This window comes from Echinops telfairi, unplaced genomic scaffold, assembly GCF_000313985.2.
Source record: "Echinops telfairi isolate 266 unplaced genomic scaffold, ASM31398v2 ScPeMD7_4048;HRSCAF=4782, whole genome shotgun sequence".
Classification (NCBI taxonomy): domain Eukaryota; kingdom Metazoa; phylum Chordata; class Mammalia; order Afrosoricida; family Tenrecidae; genus Echinops; species Echinops telfairi.
Genome location: NW_022107947.1, coordinates 1,580,471 through 1,598,071, shown reverse-complemented (window position 1 = coordinate 1,598,071; position 17,601 = coordinate 1,580,471). Strand labels below are relative to the sequence as shown.

Below are 17,601 nucleotides of genomic sequence, written 5' to 3'. Positions count from 1 at the left end.
TACAAGAACATATAAATCTGTCTTGGAAGATGTCCAGTCAAAATGCTCCTTGGAAGTGAGGATGGCGAGCCTTCAGCTGGATACTTTGGACATGTGATCAAGAGGGGCCAGTCCCTGGAGTAGGACATTATGCTACTTGGTAAAGTAGGTGGTAAATGCAAAAGTGAAAGACTCTCAATGAGACGGATTGGGACAGTGGTTGCAACAATGGCGTCAAACATAGCAATGATTGTCAAGGACAGCACAAGACCAGGCAGTATTTCATGCTGCAGTACTTAAGGTAGCTCCGAGTTAGAACTGACCTGACAGTACCTAACAATCACCACCACCACGTCCACCACCACCAACCTGACAGTACCTATCACCACCACCACCACCACCACCACCTCCACCAACCTGACAGTACCTAACAATCACCACCACCACCCCAATCCTTTTTCTTTTTCTTTTTAGCATCTTTTGGAAATTCTTTTTTCCCTTTTTCCTTTCAATTAATCTTCCTATTGAAATTTAATGTACATTAACGTCCTTTTTCCTTCCTGTTTTTGCCTTGTGCTTTATACGTGATAGTTTTAAGAGCCAACACTAGTCTACTAAGAACAGATCTTCAAGCTACATTCATAAGGCTCCTAATCAAGGTACAAATAAACCACAAAACTAATCATCCACTACTCCTGAAATATATACTAAACTTTCCATTTTGTGGAAAGTTCCATGGTATTTTAATTCCATTTTCTCGTGAAGTTTTTGAAGCTCCCTCATGTTAATAAATTACATATACAGATATATAAGTACTTCTATATTATTATGTGTACATTATTAAAAGGTGCCTTGTTACTCATTATATCTTTATACTATTAATGAAACTAGAATCTCAAAGTACCACAGACACATAGGGTGAGGCTCAACACTAATGATACTGGACACAATACATACTTTGTAGTCTTCCTGATAAGATTAGAAGTTTTTATCCACTTTTCTGGGCCTGAGTCAACTCCCTGCCATCAAGTCTGTTCTGACTCAGAGCAGCCCTGTAGCACAGCGCAGCCCTGTCCCTGTGAGTCTCCAAGATTGGATCTCTGTACAGGAGCAGAGTCTCACCTGTCCCCTGAGGAGTGACTGGTGGTTTCCAACTACTGACCTAGCAGTTAGCAGCCCAATGCACTTACTACGCCGACCTGAAGAGTCCACGATTTTATCAGGTAACCAGTCTTTTTACCTTGCTGTGTGTTTGACGGGCACAGAGCAGGGAAGTATGTCAGTCTCTCTTTTTCTTGTTCACTGGTTTGTGCATTATCGACATCATCATTCAGGTCTTAGGCAAAAATCTTTGAAGATGCATGTCCCCATTTGATGAGGGTTGATTTGGTTAAAGCTATGTAAACCTACCTAACAAAACCCGCAGTCTACTACAAAAGGCTACAAGTGAACCAAGGGTTCAGCCGCCATCTGTAGAACCTGGTGCAGGATGTGTTTGGTTCATGACTCTATACATCACTGGCAGCAAGTATAGTAAATATTTACCAAAGCTTAATTATCAGATAAATAAGGTAATAAAAATTCTTTCGATTCACAGTTACTTAAGAGTTCACTGCACTAACAAACTAGGTCTCCAGCAGATTCTAAATAAATAATTTTCTTATTGACTGAATAAAAAGTAATATCCTGTTTGTCTGATTTTCATGTATGCTGTTCAGAGTTATGATTTAGCTCCATCACGTAAATCAGACTTTGTCTCAGTAAAAGTGTTAAAGATAATGTAAAAAGTTGAGGGGGGAAAAATGCTTATATAACAAGTTTTGTTCACACAGGAACGGCTCCCTCAATCATTTTTTTTTTTTTTAACAGAACAAGTCATTTGATTTATAATCCAGAAAAGCTTCATTTGCATTTGTTTAGCTTTCTGACCCTGTGCTGTGCCTTTAACACTTTGACCACGGTGGTCTGCTCCCGAGTGAGGACGGCCCGCCGGGGCGTCTCGGACACATTCAGCACCATGGACCAGCCAGAGCCCTGCAGATGTGCTTTCGGTTCTGGACAACCTCGTGAGAACCTGGGTCTCACAGCATGGACCCCTCCAAGTCGGCCTGGGCACATGCCACATGCGGATTTTGGCGCTTCCCCAACCTTCTTTGTAGCAAGGTAAACACTTCTATGACCGGGGGTTCGGGACAGCCAAGTTTTGTTAGAGGCTGTCTTGTAGGACAGCCCACGCCGGTAGGTCAGACGCTGAGCCATCATTCTTAATATATTAACTCTTAATTATACATTTATAGTTCGGGTTTTTTAAAAGATCGTTTTATTGGGAGCTCTTACAGCTCCATACATAAATTGTATCAAACATATTTGTACATATGTTGCTATAATCATTTTCTAAACATTTACTTTTTATTTGAGCCCTTGATATCAGCTCCTCTTTTTTCCCTCCCCCCACCCTGATGACCCCTTGGTAGTAATAATGATGGGAGATATTTGTCTTATTTCTGATTATAATAGAAATGGCTTTAGTACTATTATCATTTCGTATATGATGGTTGCTGTGTTTTCTTGCTTACTTTACCCACCCCATCCCCAACTATACTTAGCTATTTCCTTTTACGCAAATGCTGTTAGTAGGTTGAAATGTTCCAATGGCTCTTTATCTACAAATGCATTTTGTTGCTTCAATAATCTGGGAACATTAATATATTCGTGTTCAATTTTAATAGGTTGAGACAGGTGCAATTGCTTCTACTTGGTAATGCTATAGTTTGTATTTTCAATGTATTTTACCAGATTAGATGTGCTTTAAGATTTAATTTCTTACAACTACTTTTAATTAATGAAATTGGCTTATTTTCTTTTGGAAATCTGTCAGATTTGTTGTCTTAAGTCTTTGAAAATGTCACAACCTTAACTTATTCAGGGTTGAATATTAATAGTTTGAGGCTGCACTGTTTAATATACTAGTCACTAGTCACATGCTATTTTAATTACACTAGTGTCAAACAAAACATTCGTTTCCTCTGTTGAATATTACTCTTTCATTGCTTAAAAGTTTTCACTATGAGGACAGTAACTATATATTATCATGAATAAAAACCTAAATGCATTGTTGCCAACTTGATTTCAACTCATAGCAGCCCGTAGGACATAGCAAAACTGTCCTAAACGATCCTTTGGATGGACTTCTCTAAACTAAACCTAGAAATAAATGTATTGAGAATGGCTCAAGTTAGAGGTAGGTTCTTTATATGAAAACTTGATCTTAGAAGCAAGCAGTCTTTTCCCACCTTCAGCAAATTTGTACTTTAACTTCAAATTTTTACGTAAGATAGTGTCTAATTTACATGATGATCCTCAAGCACACTGTGAAAAGCAAAAAACAAATGAGCAATGGAGAGCCTATTTGGAGCATGTCCATCATCACAGACAAGTTGACAGGACAGCAGGGAGTGTTCTTAGTCAAAACAACTACTCAGAAACAAATACCAGGTCTGTATATGTAGAAACAAAGGAATGGGGAAAGGTTCTATTACATCATGAAGAAAATGTTTCTTGCACACTTTTTGTGGGCAATTTATGCTAGCAGTCACTTTAATGCAAAATATTTCTTTTTGCGATAGTTCTGCTTAAGAACCCAGCCACAAGGTCAAGTTTAATCTCTCTGACGCCCGATTTCTAAGCACCTCACACTTTGAGACCTTTCCTCATTTGCTACTTAGAACACCATCATTTCCTTCTAAACAAATGCTACCAGTCACCCAAAAGCTCAAGCTACAGTATCGTCTTTGGCTTCTCTCTTCCCTCACATCTCTCACCAAATCCTAAGTCCTCTTGATTTTAACTTACGACAATTCTGAGAGAGCAGAGTTGAGTTTGAGGGTGGTGGTGGTGAGAATATTTTTCATTGAATAGTCTCATCATACTTTTAAAAACAAATGTTTACTAATCACAAAAAAAGTGCTTTCTAAAATACAAACAGGATCAGACTTTTTAAAGTCCCTAGTGATCATTGACCACCTAGAGCTGTAGTTCTCAACCACAGACCTGAAATCGTGTATTTTAAGGTATGTGCATAAAAGACCTTGACGTTTGTTTGTTTGTTTGTTTGTTGGGAAGCTGGCTGAAATCATGGAGGGTGTCGCAGAGAATAAAAGGTCCCCGATATTCCAAAAACCCTAAAGAAAAAGCAATGTCACAGAACTAAAGATGCTTCAAAAGGCAAGGAGAAAGCTTTTCTACTGGAAAGTTAAGCACCATTAAAAGGAATACAGGCAGGTGGAGAGAACTGAAATTTGAAAGGCTCTGATGGCAAGAAAAGCTGGTAGCATGGAAGTACCTGGGCAATCCAGGGTGGCGCTTGCTATCAGGCTCACAGTATCAGTGGTGTGAGCCCAATGGCTCAAAAAGGGTTGCAGCTTCTTTGCCTTTGCCAGATTTCCAACGGGACCTTTGTAAGCTTAAGAAGGCTTCCACTAACATGCTGAGGATTGTGGAACAATACATCGCACGGGCACAGAAACCTGAAGTCAGTGAATGAGCTAATCTACAAGTGTGCTTATGGCCAAGTAAGTAAGAAGCTATTGCCTTGACAGAACTTCGATTGCACGATCTCTTGGTAAAAATGGCATCATCTGCAAAGAGGATCTGATTCATGAGCTCTGTTGGGAAACGCTTCAAAGCAGCAAATAACGTCCTGTGGCCCTTCCCATGGGCTTCTCCATGAGGTGGGATGAAGAAGACTGAAGGAGGTGAAGATGCTGGCAACAGGGAAGACCAGATCAATAACAGGCTTGCTTATTCAAAGGATAGACTAAGGTGTCTACCATGATTATTTTTGTATCTAGTCAGTTAATAAAACAGTACCTTTCACGTGAGTGAAATGTAAAAACTTTTTCACATTAGAATGGACTCAACATTACCCTTATAATCTCTCACCCTCATTACAATATGCTTTCTTGAAAAGAGTGAGGAGCTAGTGAAGAACCTGGCCAAGCCCTTGCTTTATATTTGTGGCTGGCTAGCCGACAGAGTACTATAGCCTCTTCCCTGGAGTCCTGGGTTCATCACAACCCTTGTCTATACCTGAAGGCCTGTCAAATTCCAAAAGACTCCAACGAAGATATTCTACTTCAGACCCATGGCTCTTCCCAAAATAAAGGTGCATCTCTCTAAAAAGAAATTAAGTTCTCAAACGCTAGCATCGGCTCTCTACTTCATCCCCTGAACTTCTTTCTGTCAGATCTTGATTTTATCATTACTACTCTTCTCTGCTTAATTTACACATACTCATACACCTGAACTTCTGCTCTGCCTTTAAAAGCCTATAATCCATCAGGAGATACAAAAGAATGGTTAAAATCCTTTCTCAAATACAGATTAAGCTGATAAAAAATAAGCTTTGTGTGAGGTATTTCAAGTTCTGGCATAATGGTTTATAAAGTCTTCCAGTGTTATGGGTAACTTTAAATTGTATCTGTTTCTTGAAATGAGAAAAGATTAATCTATGATGTAATCTGAGACAGGTGCATGAGAGGCAAGCATTAACTCTGCAACCCTATCCATTTCCTCTATAGCTAATTTTGACAATTTATATTTCTAAGGAAGTTACTAATTTCATCCAGATTTCCATAAACTTATAATGAAAAGTATGCCAGAAATTAGCTTGTTTTCCTTCGTGTTTTAAGGTTATTTCTCCTTCCTTACTCCAAAATGTTCTGTGTATTTATTCCTGTCCCCTTTTCTATGGATTAAGTTGATTCCAACTGAAGGAGGCATGTTACCGGGTAGAGCTGCACCAGTGCTGTCGCGGCTGAAAGCTCTACAGAAGCAAGTTGCCAGGCCTTTCTTTTGTGACGCTGCTGGTGAGTTTGAACCATTAACCTTTCGGCTAGTAGTCAAGTGCACATGCTTTTCACCACCTACGAAACTTTCCGTTAAGGAGCCCTTCTGGCGTAGTAATTATGCACTGGATGGCTAACTACAAGGTCAGCAGTTTGAAACCACCAGTTGCTCCAAGGGAGAAAGATGGGGCTTTCTACTCCCTCGAAGAGGCACAGTCTCTGAAACCCGGGGGACTTCTCCCCTGTCCTACACTCACTACGAGTCGGCAATGAGTTGAAGCCAGTGAGTTTGGTCGGTGAGCGAGGGCGCTGCAGTCAGGCTAGATGATGGTTTCACTTGTTGGAGCCATTCTTCAGGTTTCTCTATCCCGGCTTTGTAGTCTTTCTTTTTTTAATATCTGGTTAGTTGCTAATTCCTTTGGTTCTGTTCTCTTATTGGTTACTTTTCTTTTGTAACTTCTGGAGCTAAATACGTGCCTAATTTCTTTTCAAGCACCCATGCATCACAATCTCTACTTCTCTTTCAGCTCTGAGACCCTGCTGTTTGCAATCCTGCTGCCAGTGCTATGGGACTGGTCCTTCAGCTCCACATCCAATTCTCGAAAAACTAAGAAAATATCCCCAAGCCACACTGCCTTCACTCATATGAAATAAGGCAAAAAATCATGTACTGAAGCTGATTTTTTATGTAACTGTAAATAAATTCTTCCATTATAAGCCCTTTATCTCCTGCCTACAAAGCTATCTTTTCTAAATATATAGTCAGTATAATACTAATATGAAAACAAAAAAAGCTTTTGTGCAGAAAGTGCCCCTCAAGAAGGGAGCAGGGGCAGGTCTTCCACCAGGTTGTAACTTCCTTCCACTCACTTGTTTAACATTGTGATAACTGGAGGCAAACTGAACCACAGGCTTTACTAAGAATGACAGATGGAGAATACTGAAAAATGACCCCCCCAAAATGCTCTTAGTAGAATTTATTTACTTCATTATTTCAAACTAAGAAGTGTTAAAACCCCAGAGAACTCTTTTAGAAAGCAAGCTTAATTTTAAATGATCTGTTATTAATTTCAGATGCACTGACATCAAGTAAGCCAATTATGGGAAATCAGAGTACATGCTAAGAAGCTCCATACCCTTTGTTACAAGTAGAAAAACACAGCTTATGAAGGAAAAGCCCTTTATGTTTCCAAACCACCTGTTTGAAAGTTTCCTTTTAAATTTCCAGATTCAATTTTTAAATAAATAAAAGACTCCCTATTCTCTAATTTGAAAATGCTGAAATTCTGTGTCCAGTTATGATTTCTTTGCTTGAAGGAATGTTTTAAAATACCATCTGCCTTAGACTTTGGGCCTCGACTTAAATCTTACCTCAGTAAAGAGCGGTTTGTTCTAATAATGTGGCATTGTATATAATCACCTTCCTGACAGGATCACTGAAGATAAAAAGGTACATATGGAAATGTGGTGAAGAAAGCTGATGGTGCCCTGCTATCAAAAGATATAGCATCTGGGGTCTTCAATGCTTAGAGTTAAACAAGTGGCCATCTAGCAAGAAAGCAACAAAGCCCACATGGAAGCACATCAGCCTGTGTAATCATGAGGTATCAATGGGTAGAGGTATTAAAAGTTAAAATAACACACAACCAAATCAATATTAAGGGGAGTGGATGTAGTGGAGACTCAAAGTCCACCAGCAAGATAATTGGACAGTCCCTCTCAGAAGAGCCACATGGAATGGAGGAAAACTCCAGGGTGTGGTATGGCACTGATGAACCACACAACTATCCTCTAGTTCTTTAAGATTTCCTCCCCTTATATTAAGGTCTTTATGGGATATATCTCAATCATGTTACAGACAGTGATGGGAGTAATGGTTACCTGAGGATATGGGAAGTGAGAAGGAGGGATAAGTAGGGAAACGGGAGTTGATAGCACTGATGATTGTATAGCTCCATCTGATGGGACTGAACAGCAGAACCGTATGGGAAGGGAAAGGGTATACTGGAATGAGTAAGATATGTCAGTAAAAAATTATATAAAAAATAATAAATACTATCTGCCTGAAAAGGAAAATTCTGATAATTCAGTCTTACTATCCTTGTTACACTTTCATATTCTCAAGACTTCAGTTATTGCTGATAGAGAACAAAACTGCCAAGACTGTGAAAAGTTAAAAATGATTTGTTGTGGCTGTTCAGGATTTCAAACCTACTAATTCCAAATATCTACCTACTTAAGAAATTAAAAAAAAAAAAGTCTCTAATTTTGATATTTCTTTATTTTCAATCATGGTTATGCAAACCACACACAATTCCATTTATACTGGTTGGGAGAGGGAAGTGAGGATGAGAGGGAGGAAATATTATTTTAATAATAAAGTGAACACTAGTTCTTGTATTCAAATCTTGAGAAGATTTTCATTATTATTGAAATCACCATTTACCTCTACTTTGGTATCATGTTAATTTGGTTTATCCCCTAAAGGAATGAGCTCATGTCAAATCAAAATTATTTCTTTTGTCACTGCTTTCCTGTTTTGAAACAGTGACACATTTTATGCTGTTATCCTTTGATAATATGTGCTTCTTGTAGATGTTCTGTTTATATCAGACCTGAGGGAGTTTCTCTTGGGAGAGAAATAAAATAATACAACTATGCTGTGATTAAGGAGACTTGGCAGTGCAAACACTTAAGTACTCTCTACAAACCAGAAAAGTTGGCGGTTCAAACCCATCCAGTGGCTCTGTGGGATAGGACTTGGTGATGAACCTCTGTAAATGGTGATAACTTAGAACACCCGCTGGGGCAGCTCCACCTGCCACATGGGGTCACTATATGTCTAAATTGGCATGGGAGCACCCAGCAACAACACCTCCAAGGTCTAAATTTTCTTCAGGAAAATATATTGTGTGTGGCTCTTCAGTATTGCCCAAACAACCAGAGGACACGACATAATTGACTTAGCATGAATCTCCCCATCTTTTGAAGTTAATAAACTTCAACCTTTCCTAAATAAATGGCCTACTCTGCACAACACACACCGACTACCACAGATGGGGAGATCTCAGATCTGGCTCCTGAGGGTCCCCAGGCTATCTACCAATAGTGACGCATGCAGCACAAGGGGCAAGACACAGCTAGCTACAACAGGGGCCTGGGCAGGGAAGGGGGTTGGTAATAAAGGATAGGATAGAAAAGGGCTTCTTGGTCAGGAGAAAATACAGAAAAATGAAGTCTTAGTGTATGTTACAACTTCTTCATAGCACAGAACACACTGGGGAAGATGCTTTACATAGACTAAAGCCAGAATATTTTGACTACAAGAGAGTAAGTTAGACCTAGTACAATGGTATTCTGTATCTGGAGCAAATCATTTAGTCTAACCACAATTTTGTGTGCCAAGAGTTATGTATGCACTGAAATTATGCGAGTGCATTGGAAAATGACACATACAAAACTCACACACCATAAAAAAGGAAATCTTTTTATTTCTAATTATAACGAGGTGTGGAAACTGTTCATTTCTACTACAGCTTCACCAGTTGGCAAATAACAGAGATTCCTCGTAGGCCATCAGTGTAATCAGGGTAATTCCCTGGCGTCTTGCTCTCAACCTCATAAATGAGACAGTGAAGTGACCAGCTGCAGCTCCCTCCCTCCCTGCATTCAGCAGGTGTCTACACACTTGCAGTTCTGTATAACTTCACACCAAAGACTGGCAATTGGCCAGGAAGCCCCCACCACAGCATATATTTCCCAAGGTTTCAGATCTGCCATTTACTAATTTAATAATGAACCGATATGTACCTTTAGCATTCTACCAATACCAAACAAATTAAATCCCAATTTAATAAAAGCACTCTCAAACACTTATATATGAAGACATGAACGCTTACAGCCTATACACATTCAAGGAACTCTATGAATAGACTTCCACTTCACTATTCTTAAAATCTCAGAGCTACAATTCTGGTCAGAAAGAGAGGAAACCAGGGATGACTCCCCTGAGAAATCCTATCCTGAACTGAAGAGACTCCTGGAGGCCACCTTTCAACCAAATAAGGAACTAAACCACAGGAAGAATGTGCACATCAAAGCCACACAGACCAAAAGAGCACCACTTGCCTAAAACCAAAGATGAGAAGACAGAGCGGCAAGGAAGCAGAATGAATGGAGGGAGACAGGGAGCCCAGGAAGGAACAGGGAGGGAGGGTGCTGACACACTGTGGGGATTGCAACCAATGTCAGAGAGCAATCTGTCTATGAACTGATTGGGAAAATGAATTTGCTATGGTAACTTTCTCCTAAAGTGTAATTTACAAAATGTTACTTTAAATTATCCTATCCCATCAACTAACAAATAGCAAGAAAGCTTACTGCAAATTTATAGCACCTAAACATGTTTTTGTATTTTGATTCTTCCATTATGCAAGCTGAGGGGCCCTGGTGGCATAGTGGTTACATGTTGGGCCGTTAACTGGGAGGTCTACAGTTCAAAACCTCCAGCTACTCCACAGGAGAAAGATGAGGCTTTCTACCCTGTAAAGAATGACAGTGTACTACAGATAGGAACTGAAAATACAGGGAATCCAGGACGGATGAGCCCTATAGGACCAGTGGTGTGAGTGGCAAAACAGGGAGGGTAAAGGGAGAATGGGTAGGAAAGAGGGAACCGATTACATGGAACTGTGTGTGACCTCCTCCCTGGGGGACAGACAACCGAAAAGGGGATGAAGGGAGACGTCGGACAGGGCAAGCTATGATAAAATACCCATTTATAAACTATCAAGGGCTCATGCGGGAGGGGGGAGCGGGGAGGGAGGGGAAAAATGAGGACCTAATGTCGGGGGCTTAAATGGAGAGAAAATGTTTTGAGAAACGATGTACAAATGTGCTTTACACAATTGATGTGTGTATGGATTGGGATAACAGTTGTATGAGCCCCTAATAAAATGTTAAAAAAAAAAAAAAAGAATGACAGTGTAGAAAACCAACAGGGGCAGTTCTCCTCTGTCCTAAAGGGTCACAATGAATTGACTCCGCAGTGAGTTTGATTCTTTGGATTATCCAAGGCATACATATTGCTAACTGAAAATCAAGAAACGTAATTATAAAACAAAGTATCAACTGATAATACTTTCAACATAGATTGGCACAAACTGTGACAATGATTTTGAGATTCTTGGAGAATGATCTTCATTTTTGTTGTCTCAAGCACAAAGACTTACAACACATAACCACATGGCTCTGCAAACTAGGTGCCTATGTCTTTCTCAGACAGAAGTTTCTAGAAGGAAAGGAAAATACCAATGAAAATACTTCAACAGTTTGGCTAATGCTTAACTTTCAATGGCAGGAGTGTTTCAGAAGGGCAAACCACAGAAAACGGCATGCTAGCCCTTGTATGGTGTTTGGTGGAGTGGAGGGGCAGCAAAAAAGAGGAAGGCTCTCAAGGAGATGGCTTGATACCACGGCTGCATGGTGGGCTCAAGCGCGGGGACAGCCGTGCAGGGGCGCAGGACCAGGCGGGGTTCCATTCTCTTGTGCGTGGGCTGCCAGGGGTCTGCGTCGACTTGATGGCACCTGACACCAACATCGGCCCTTGCACGCTCATACGGTCTTCGTGCATCTCCAGCCTGCCTTTCCACACACGGAGGACTAAAATAGTAGTGATTTACATGGCCAAATCTGAAGATATCTAAGAATGTTAAACCTGTCAACATTTCAAAGGCCCATGAAACCACTGACCTGTTCTTCTCGTTTTGATGGACACCTTTCACAATGCCACCATCCACTATGTAGGGCGACGGAAAAGGATGCACACACCGCAACAGTGTGAATCAAAATGAGATTTGAAGTTTAATCCCCACCCGTCCACTGCTGCCTTTCTGTGACATACAAAGGCAAGGAGAAAACCCCTTTCCATGTAAACTTGTTTTTTTCCCACCAGCAATGTAAACAACTTTTTGGTTTAAAAAAATTTTTTTTTCAACAACTTTTGGAGCAGAAATAAAATTGATTAAAACAAAGATTTATTCAGCATCAATTCCTAGCTAAGGCCATAAATATACTTCATATTGATGTTAAAATGACAAAATATACTTACTGACCTTTGAGCATAGAAAATAAACATAATTGTTTGTTTTGATATAAATGTTAAGCATCATTTGTAGGATAAATAACCTAACTTTGTTCTCAGGTGTTTCAAAAAATAGGTATTTTTATGAAACCGACAAGTATTTTACAAAGAAAAAATAGAGCCTCCAACCTTTAAAAGGCTGTATGTGAAATTCTTGACATTCATCTCCAGGGGTGGAGAAGAGAATGAAATTGTATTGCAGAAAGACTACGGTGTGTGGGTTTTTGTTTTTTTAATAAAGATGTAAAAATTGTGATGCTTATGTGACAAAATGTTACCTGGAGAGCAGGGTTTTGAGTTTGATCACATTATCCTACTATGAAAAAAAGAAAGTAAGAAAAGGAATGATAATGAATGTTCACAAAGCAGCAGAGCCTTCTCGTTTCCCTGTCTTACAGAAAGGGGAGGGAAAGAAAGAGCGGAACAATGCAACAAAGTAAAATCCGAAAGATAAAGGTCCTGATGGCTTCGCTCCCAGTGAATCCTAACGATTCTGAAAGGGGAGTTCAAGCTGCAGTGTGGAGACCTGGGAATGGGGAAAGGATGTGGAAAAGCAAAAAATACGTGCACATATAGTAAGGAAGATCATGTCTAGAAAATATTAACTTACCAGTATGTACTGTAGCTACTGCAATCCATACACACTGTGTGTTGAGCTTTATCTTGCTTTTCTGTTTTTTTGTGGTTGGTTAAGGGTACTTGAGCATCTTCATAATGCTTTTTTGCATGCCCATTCACATACCTGACCAAAAAAATTTTTTAAATTTAATCTAAAATCCAAACATTACCTTGGAAGTTGAAACAGTAAAACAATTAGATGCTAATCAAACCAGAATGCAAAAAGAATACTTTTATAAGAATATTCAATCAGTTAAGGATATGTTAAGCTGAATACTTAAAATAAGCTCTTTTTATGCAACTATTACAGTCAACTTTTAATTATACACAAAACTAGGGCCAGGCAAGGAAAAGCATTATCTATGCAAATCAGCTTCAACACCATTGATGTTATCAATTAGAAGCTCCTTTACTGATGTTTTTGCTATAGCTTTATTTCCTTTTTCGTTAAGCTTTTTCTTAGACCACTAACCACCAATTCAGGCTGTTATCAAAGGGAAGCTTTATAAACGAAATTACTCAACCACTTCCCACAGGGTCACATGCTCTGTTCTGGCCCCTGAAGGTCAGATATGGAAACAAGATAATCTTCCACCTCTTTCTTATCAATATAGCTTTGGATATTTTATATTTGAACATCTGAACTCACACTGAAAGGAGATTGTTAAGAAATGTTCTATATAAAATACAAAATCATTTTAAGCTTATATAAACTGTTATTTCTCTATGTGGGTAAAGGTAATAGAAGGTTGACAATATTCATAAAAATGTGTACAACTTTCCAACCCTGATTTATTAAACCATTATAACAAGCAAAATAGGGGTTGATATGCACACAGTTTGTACCCAAATTCATTCACACCTTCACCTAAATAACATACAATGTTGTAGCGAACCACTAGTCTGGAGAACAAAACAAAAACCCCCAGTCTCTAGATATAAGCCAATCTACAGAGGGCAAGGCCAACTTAAAAAGTTACAACAGTCAAAACAAATGTTGGTTGCGGTAAATGGTATTCAAATAAACAGGTTCAAGGTGAGTGAGGCACGCTCAGGGCACCAGGAGCAACACTTACCTTGGGGAAAGTGGGAAGGCACAAACTGCAGAGCCCAGTCTACGCCAGGAAGGCTGGAAGCATTAAAGGTGCCACTAACCACAACTCAGTCTGATCGTGTTCTTACCCACTACAGTCACAGTAGTAAGCATACTTAACATTTGGGTATACTTGGGTGCTGTCCAAAAGGTGGACTAACATGAATTTTTAAATAGAATAATAAGAGTATAAGCTCAAAAATTAGACTGCCTGGCTTTAAAAGTAGGCTTTGACAATGTCTGGCTATGTGAGTTTTGATGAGTTACTTAACCTCTCTGTGCTTCACTTTTCTCCCCTGTAAAATGGTGATAATAGTACCTGTATCTCATGGACTACCGGGTGATAAAATTAAATAAAAGGTTGCATATGTTAACAATGATATTTTATTATTCCTAACTTTATTCCTAACTATTTATTCAGGATCCAAGCAATATTATTGCTTAGAAAGTGACATTAAGCACATTAAGCAACATAACACTTCAGTGCATAAATCAGAAAACATTCATATTGAACTTAAAAACTAAACTCCATGGTATCATATAAACTCAATATCTAATCAACTCAACTTTCTATACTTATTTATAGTATATTTATAGTACTGTGCATGATAAAAAAAACAATAGCGATGTTCATGGAAGTCTCTTCAGAACCAAAGAAAAGAGTAGTGAACAATATTAAAAAGGGGCATCACCACTATATATAGTGCATATAGTTCAATTTATCACAAAACTCCAGTGTCTAAGTGAACTGTATATTTAAATAGTTACTGCAGATGCCAGTGATAAAATAAGTATGATAAGGCTACTGATTGAGAGTAAGATTAGCAATGCTTTGGCTACTGCCCAATACCAGTCAGAAAATAACAGTTTGTTTAAGTTGGCTAACATAACAAATATTTCCCTTTTCCAATTTTAGATAATAACTAGACAATCTGGCCTATAACACAAAGGAAGTGTCTTATTATATGAAGAGGGTACCCACCCCCCAAAAAAACACAGAACTGTTTTTCAAAGCTCTGTATCTAAATTTCTTTCAAAACAACCTTATCTTCAAAGTACCCTCCATTACACTTCATACATTTGTCAAATCTGCGATTCCATCCTTGGAAACATTTTTCGAACTCATCTGTTTGGATGGCTGACAGGACCTCCCTAGTTTTTTCTTCACCTCTTCTAAGTCCTCAAATCACTGTCCTTTCATGTCCCTCTTCATTTTCAGAAACAAAAAAGTCACACGGTCAAAGGTTAGGTAAGTGAGGTAAGTGGGGCGAGAGGCATGCTGTTTTTTTTGCCCAAAACTGGTGCACCGAGATGGCCGTGTGAACAGGTACATTGTCATGGTGGCAAAATCAGTCCCCCATCTGTCACAAATCAGGCCTTTTTTGTCTCACACTGTCATGCAATCTTTTCAGAACCTCTAAATAGAAAGCTTGATTAACAGTCTGATCTGGTGGAAAGAACTCCAAATGCACTATCCCCCTCAAAACAAAAGAACAAATGAGCATCATCTTGATCTTTGATTTCATTTGATGGGCTTTGGGGTGGGGTGGGGGGGGTAAGGTGACGATGGCATCTTCCACTGGCTTGCCTGATGTTTGCTTTCAGGGTTGTAAGAATAGCACCATGTCTAGTCAACTGTAATGACCTTGGGAAAAAAGCCTAGGGCACTCAGAGCTAGTACTTCATTTCAAAGCAGGGCATGTTTCCAGTCAACACCCTTTTTCCTGGTCAGTCACAATCCGAGGCATAAATTTCGCAGTGACCCTTTCTCATTCCCAAATCTTCCATAAAATTTGCTGAACGGAGCTCCAAGATAGTCCAGATAACTCTATCTGTTCAGTGATCTGTCATTGATCTTCGAACATAGTGCACAAATTTTGTCAACATTTTCATCCCTAAGGGAAGTTGACAGACATCCATAACAATATTTCTCATCAATTGACATTTCACCTTTTTTGAAACAAAACCACTCATACATTTGAGTTTTTCCCATAGCGCTGTCCTTCTATGCTGTGTTCAACATCACAACAGTTTCTGTGGCATTTTTCTTGAGCAGGAAACAAAACTTCCCAGCTGCACGCTGTTCTCTTAAATCAGCCATCACAAAAAACTGATTTTTGGGGGGGGGGGGGGGGAGAATCACTGTGACGAGAGAGACCCTTCCCAGATGATGCCGCTGGGAGCACTAACTCAGAGAAAGTTGCTCAATGCTTGCCTAGTAGGAAAAATGCTTACTATGAAAGCTCCGCCCAGTGGAGTTATTTTAGGGTTATTTTTGGGTAACCCCTTGTATATAAAAACTACAGCTTTCTAACAACCATCTCAAAAATTCAAAAATAACGACTTAGATGTAAAGTTGCCATGAAGCCCAACAAAAATACATAAGCACTTATGGTATTGATAAACTACTCCTAGCTGAAAGAACATCCATTTAAGGGTTCTCTTCCATTGTTGCTACTGCTATTAGGTGCAACAGAGTAAGACATTGCCTAGCTTTGTGCCACACCTCACAATTGTTATGTCTGAGCCCATTGTTGCAGCCACTATGTCCATCCACTTCATTGGGTCTTGTCTTTGTCACTGATCTAACAAGCATGATGTCCTTTTCCAAGGGTGGGTCTCTCCTGATAACATGAAATGAAGTCCTACCATCCTCATTCCTAAGGAGCATTCTGGCTGTACTTCTTCCAAAGCCTATTTGCTTGTCCTGGTGGTCTATGGTACTTTCAATATTCTTTGCCAGCACCCTAATTCAAACATATCGATCTTCTGCAGTCCTCCTTATTCAGTGTCCAACTTTCACATGCATACGAGGCAACGGAAAATACCACAGCTTGAGGCAGGCACACCTTTGCCCTTTCAAGGTCTTGTACACCAGATTTACCCAATGCAATGTGTCATTTGATCTCCTGACTTCTGCTTCCATGAACAGTCATTGTAGATCCGAGTAGGATGAAATCCTTGACGTCGGTCTTTTCTCCATTTATGATGATGTTGTTATTGTCCGTGTTGCAGAGAGAATTTTATCTGTTAACCTGAATTTTTACGATAGTGCAGTCCAAACTGTCCATCAGGTCACACAGCCTGATGATGCTTCCTTAGAGGTGCGGTCTCCTCATACAGAGAAAGTGGGAATCTCTCTCTCTCTGTGACTTTGCCTTCCTACTTGCTGGGACTCTGCCTCCAGGGGTGGCCTCATGTGGGCGCCCAACACCAAGAGCTACTGGAACCCTGCCAAGTTCCCAACAACCTTGGATCCACATGACTCTGCACCCACCAGCCTGTAACCTTCCTGCATTCCGCATCACCTGTCTGCTATGTGAGTCTGAAAAGGGACTTATGGACTAGCTTTGGACTTTTGGACTTGAGTTGGACTGAGCTGGGATGCCTTCTTGATATATAATTACTTCTTGACATAAAGCTCTTTCTTGTACCCAAATGAGTATAACTGAGTTTGTTTCTCTAGACAACCAGGCCTAACCATTATAATTGTGGGCTTTTTTTTCCCTTCACACTGTGTAACCCACACTGAAGGCCTTCTCTCTCGTAGTATGCAAGGTTGTGTCATCTGCATATTACAGGTTGTTATTAAGCCTTTCTCCAATCCTGATACTGAGTTATTTTTTATAATCCAGCTTCTGGGATTATTTGCTCTGCATACAAACCGAATACGTAAGTATGTGAAAGGATACAACCCTCACGCACACCTTTCCTAATTTTAAATCAGAGTATTCCCTCATTCTGTTTGAATGACTCTTTCAGACAAGTGGTTTCAAAATCACTGAGAAATCAGAATGCTTGGCACTCCACCTGCAGGCATACATGTTTCTGGGAAATTAACTTATCCATTTTGAAAAATGGAGATCCAAATTCAGGCTACACTCAATATCTGTTTAATCTACTTAACCTACCTCAGAAACTAT

General features: G+C 39.6%; 1 protein-coding gene across 2 annotated transcripts in view; it reads right to left on the bottom strand.

Annotated features, from left to right (window-relative positions):
* USP3 (ubiquitin specific peptidase 3) overlaps window positions 1-17,601 on the bottom strand; it is a 107,100-nt gene that overhangs the window by 48,191 nt on the left and 41,308 nt on the right. For both annotated transcript variants that reach the window (XM_004716293.2, XM_045294940.1), the window contains exon 3: window positions 12,578-12,709. In XM_004716293.2, the coding sequence (XP_004716350.1) occupies window positions 12,578-12,709 (132 nt within the window). The remainder of the gene's footprint in view (window positions 1-12,577; window positions 12,710-17,601) is intronic.